This window comes from Hordeum vulgare, chromosome 5H (assembly GCF_904849725.1).
Source record: "Hordeum vulgare subsp. vulgare chromosome 5H, MorexV3_pseudomolecules_assembly, whole genome shotgun sequence".
Taxonomy (NCBI): domain Eukaryota; kingdom Viridiplantae; phylum Streptophyta; class Magnoliopsida; order Poales; family Poaceae; genus Hordeum; species Hordeum vulgare.
The window spans coordinates 460266647-460272373 of record NC_058522.1 but is presented as its reverse complement, the minus strand read 5'-3'; the positions used below and the strand labels follow the sequence as shown (position 1 = coordinate 460272373).

Here is a 5727-nt window from a genome sequence, read left to right as displayed (position 1 = left end):
ATGCTACGTTTATAGTTTGGGTCTTGTCCATCACATTATTCTCCCAATGATGTGATCCCGTCATCAAGTGACAACACTTGTCTATGGTTAGGAAACCTTAACCATCCTTGATCAACTAGCTAGTCAACTAGAGGCTTACTAGGGACATAGTTTTGTCTATATATCCACACATGCATTTATGTTTCCATTCAATACAATTATAACATGGATAATAAACGATTATCTTGAAATAGGAAATATAATAATAACTATTTTATTATTGCCTCTAGGACATATTTCCAACACTTTTGAGATGGGAAATATTGTTCCAACAGACACCCATTGAATTTCACAGAGTACTTCACGGAGCGAACACATTCCATGACCAAGATATCTAGGGGGTGGAAGAATCCCCAACCTATAAAGCTCACTCTAGAAAGTCCTAGTCAGCATGATAATAGGCCTTGATAAATCCCACTTGTAAGCGCAAAAAGAAATACCCCAATTATTTGAATTTTGTATATGGTGGAAGCGATAACGGAGTTATGCAAAATAAGGCTTCGACGAATAGACGTTTTTTGACTCCCCGAAATTAGCTCAGTAAGATGTGACTACAAATGATTAACCATACATTTATAAACTATCTTGTAAATCACATTACATACAGAAATAGGTTGGAACACCTTCAAGGAAGAAGGGCGTTGAACTTTAGGGATCAACACAACAGAGGTGACATTTACCTCATGGGGCATGTGTCAGTGTCTCAAAGAAATTCCGAACCGCCACAAAAATTTCCTCCTTTAAACAACGCTAGTTCCTTTTGTAAAATCGAGAAGGATAGTTGTCCAATTTGGGCTTTTTCAAAGGTCTAATTTGAAATAAAGCATTGGAAATCTCTTCATCAGAAAAGGAGCCATCTTGTGAAGGAACCATACGAGTATTTGATACAGAAAAAGACGCTTGTGAAGTTCCATAGTTGTAGTTTTTTAAACCACATTGCCATCGTGTGTAGTACTCATATGGCAAATACTAGAAGAAATAATCTACAATTTAATGGCAGATTTAAAGATAACAACATTATCATTAATCTTGTAATCATAAAATTGCCAATTTTATGATTGCACTGGCAAACACTTACAAACGCCATGTCGAATGAGATTTTTCTCCAATTTCCCATCAAATAGTACAATGTTTTTCCTACATTTGCCATGGCCTATAGATAAGTTTTCTTCTTCAGTTTTTTGTCATACCTATGTTTTCTTATATTGCCATCAAGTGTTCTACGCACGTGGGGAAACTATGGCAATTTTATGATTACAATGGCAAACATTTATACACGTCATCTTCAATGAGATTTTCTCTCCCAAATCTCCTATCAAATCGAACATTTTTTCCTACACTTGCCATGATCTATAGAGCAATCTTTCAAGTTTCTTTCATATCATTTTGTACTATGTTTTTTAAAGGTTTTGGTAAAACACGTCTAGATATGAGATAAGTATTTCACATCTAAGTCCTATATCATTGATCTTATGTGGAGATTCGTGTGGGCATTTTCTTTTCCTTCTCATACTTGATTTAGTCATTTATATGTGCAACACCTATGTCAAATCTAGATGTGCCCTAGACACACCCTTTTTCAATATTGACATCATTTGTTCTACTCAAGTGGCAAAACTTAGATTTTTATCTCTCTACAAAAAACATGGAAAATGTATGAGAATAATTTTATTACCTTTGGTGTTTTGTACTACCATGATTGGAGATGAGTAGATTGAAAGTTTCTCATGAAAAAAAAAGTTTTATGTTGCCCATGCATGTGCTCATTTTTTCAAAATGCATACATTTGCCATGTCGCCAATAACCCCCCCCCCCCTTCCCCCAAATTTTTTTGCCATGACCTATACAACATTTTTTCTAAAGTTACGTTTGTATTTTTTTGTTTCCTAAATTTGCCATCATGTGAGAGGACAAAATTATAAAGCTCAATTTTTTGTTTTAATTATAAACCTTAAAGGCTCACAAAGCTGCATATCAGTGATGGAGCCGCGCCGCGCTTGGGTGTAGAGGTGATTCATCATTTTTTTGTCTTTACTGACTGTTGTGGTAGTGTCAGAGACAGGTGACAGACGTTGGTATCGAGTAAAGATTTTCTCACTGTTGTTTGTAATTTACTTCTTGGCTGGTGTTCTTTTGTGCAAAGTCTATTGTTTTGGTTATGTATTCAGTTTTGTCAGGTCGACGTATACGTGACTTATACTATGATTCTTATGATATAAATGAGACACGTATTATGAGTGAGAGGCTTTCCCTAGGCGATAAATAGTACTCGTAGTAGTACAATGTAAGTAAAACAGAGACAACTTCCTGATGCTTAACAAATGTAACGAAGAAAAAATGTAACGACTCTGTGCTTTGTCTCAAGAAATTGAACGAATAAATCACTACGGTTCTCAGTTAGTCTATTCTATCAGCTTGTTTCTATCACTACCAGTAGTAATCACCATTATACACAAGATCCCAAATACACTTATGCTGGACTCGAAAATGGCGCGAAGCATGGGTCCTCTCCATCTATCGTCATGAGATCCTGCAAGCCTTCCCACAGCTGGTCGCCGGCTCGGTCGTCCGCACCCAGCTGCCATTCCCCCGGCGTCCTCTGGCCGGCGTCCATGCTGCACGGGGACGGCGTTGTCAGAGTCTCGTTCTCCGGCGCGGCGCCAGCATCACCGCCGCCATTGTCGCTCCCGTGCTCAGGCAGAGGCTCGTCGGAGCACGGGAAGTTGAGCCTGGCGCGCGGGCCGCGGAACTCGAGCGCGGCGAGGTCGTACGCCCGCGCGGCCTCCTCGGCGGTGTCGAACGTCCCGAGCCACTTGCGCACCGCGCGGCGCGGGTCGCGGATCTCCGCGGCCCACTTCCCCCACGGCCGCTGCCGCACGCCGCGGTAGACGTTCTTCTTCCTCCGCCGCTTCCTCTGCCCCGCTCCTGAGGCTCCCACGGTCACCGCGTCCGCCTCGGTGGCCCCGAAGAAGTCGCACCCGAGGCAGCCGTCGATGCCGCAGCGGCCGCACGCCACGGCGACGACGACCTCCGGCGGCGCCGTGGTGTACCCGGAGACGACGTGCCGCAGCGCGGCCACGATGATGCCGTGCTCCTGCTCCGTTGACATCATCCGGCCGTGGAGCTCCGCCGCCGCCGTGTCGTCGCCTCCGCGACGGCCATGGAACGTCGCGGCGCAGTCTTGGTCCGCAGCAGCCATGGCTATGTGTCCTGGTCCTGGGCGTAGAGAGAGAGTGAGAGAGAGACCTGAGAGCTTGGAGGGAGTGGGCGTACGTGGTTGGAGTGAGGCATGGCAATGGAGGCGCTTATATAGGACCCTGGAAACGTCGACAGCAACGCGGCGCGGATGTCGTTGACAGAGCGGCGCCAGGAGGATGGATATGCGTCGTTGATCTTCCCATTTTGTAGCACAGGAGGAAAACGTGTGGACGCGGAGGCTCGCTGCTAGCTTCTCGATGGTCTTGGGCAGTGGATCGCGACGCGCGCCCTGACGTGCGCGCGGCTGAGGTAGGGGCTGACTTCGCTGTGGGGTCAGGCTGTCAGAGAGAGGCCGGACGGGGGAGAGCGCCCGGTGTGTGACTCTGACTGTGACAGCCAGAATAGTCTGACCCGGAAAAGTCAAATGTCAACTGGCTCGTCCGATTAAGCATGCTGCGTGTAGCTAATAACCGTGCACGCTAAAAAAAAAAAAGTACACGCTCCAATTGAATAAGGTCAGGATTTCAGCTTAAGCAAACCATATTAATTATTCCAATGTCTGCTATTCACTACTACCTGCGTTTCTAAATATAAGTCTTTTTAAACATTTCAATAGAGAACTATATTAAGATGTATATAGACATATTTTAAAGTGTAAGTTCATTCATTTTCCTCCGTATGTATTTCCCTATTAAAATGTCTAAAAAAACTTATATTTAAAAACGGTGGGAGTACTTTCCCGTCTCAAAATATGAGAACACTTTTACACACGTTTATATACATCGAAAAAGCTTGAGAGCGGCTTATTTTGAAAGATGGCTCTCAAAAATTTCTTTCATAAGATTTGAGAGACAAGGGATAACCTCAATTTAGTTATCCATATTCTTTTACCGTATTGCTGGTGTGCAGAGCTTATTTAGGTCAGCCTTTCACCTGGTAATGCTAAAAACCCTTGCCGAGTTGTGCTTCAATGGCCACTTTTTCGTTTAATGAAGCTGGTGGTCAATACATGTTTACAACTTGTAGCTTTACAGTTGACATCACAATTTCGTCCTTGCCATACATTAATTATTACTTCCTTCGTTTTAAATATAAGTCTTTTTAAATATTTTATCAGGAGACTACATACAAAGTAAAATGAGTGAATCTATATTCTAAAATATATCTATATACATCCGTATATAGTCCGTTAGTGAAATATCTAAAAAGACTTATATTTAGAAACGAAGAGGGTATGACTTTGTGACCACCTATCATATGGACTGTTCCTCGCAAAAGGAAGTCTTATCTTTTGAACCGTAGCAATAGCTTTACAAGTGTTGTTTACCATGATTATAATATTGTTTAATAAGTACAAGTATTCTTTTGTTGGTACTTTTTACTTATTTTTTTTGATCCGTGAGTAACTGCCAAGTAAGGGTCCACCAATATTTTAAAAAAACTTGGGGTTTATTTCTCTTGAACAAACAACGACTTTCATCTGGCAACTTGATCAAAATTAACGGCACTACATCAATTAGCAATTTTATATGCCTGCTCGTCATTTTTAACTCTAAAGACAATGGTTGGTGTTCCCTCGCTATGCGTGTTGCAGTGTTTTTATACCAAAAACTCACATTTTTAAGGCCACACTGGTGTGATATTTATGTCCTCATGCCCGCACGCAATTGGCTGTCTAGACTCTTTTTTTTTGAAATGACGAGCCTCCTCATCGATTTCCATTAAAGAAACCTCCAACGCTTACAAGACACAAAAAAAGTAAAACAAAAGAGCAAAAATAAAATGAGGAAGAGTACAAACAACACCAAGCTAAATTGATCACTACTACTCCAAGATCAGGTGACTCCAAGCTCAAACTTAGCAGGACATAAGTGTCGTATACCCCTCAATAACCGACATCTTAAGTAACAAAACAACAAATAAGCGTCAAAGATAGAACAAGAACAAAAGCTAGAATACAAAGATTCAAGCTCAATAAAACGATGCTCAACCACTCATAACCCTAGGAACCATAAGCGCCCCGAGGTCTTATCCTGTAGATCTCTTGCATCACCATCTTGATCTTCACAACTCCGGATTCAATGGTTCATGCCCCCTTGTTTTGTCTACACCATTTTTTTTACTTGTGAGATGACGACACATGCTAAATATGACACTCGCAGGATCGTCGGCCATTTTCTTATTTAAACAGCCACATTTATGGTTTTCGAGAGCATCCAACAGAGAGCACTACCTCGCAAGACTCTCAGTTTTCGATGGGTGATCTAGCCAGCCAACGATGGGTCCATGTACATAATTTGAAGGTTTGACTAGATCAAAAGCACAAAGAATAATCCACTATAAGAATTTAGCAAGGTTCCACTGGGAAAGTAGGTGCTTTACACTTTTTGACTGGCAACAAAAATAACATTGGTAATTCCAAGTCCACCATCTATTGAACATGTTGTCTTTAGTTAAAATGGTGTTTCTTATCATTAGCCACAGGATTTA

At 41.9% G+C, this 5727-nt stretch overlaps 1 protein-coding gene across 1 annotated transcript; it reads right to left on the bottom strand.

Moving 5' to 3' along the window:
- Nucleotides 1–2347: 2347 nt before the first annotated feature.
- LOC123397811 (ethylene-responsive transcription factor ERF109-like) lies at nucleotides 2348–3377 on the bottom strand. Its single transcript, XM_045092345.1, has one exon. The coding sequence runs from the start codon at nucleotides 3236–3238 to the stop codon at nucleotides 2510–2512; it is 729 nt and encodes a 242-aa protein (XP_044948280.1). The 5' UTR covers nucleotides 3239–3377; the 3' UTR covers nucleotides 2348–2509.
- Nucleotides 3378–5727: the final 2350 nt, after the last annotated feature.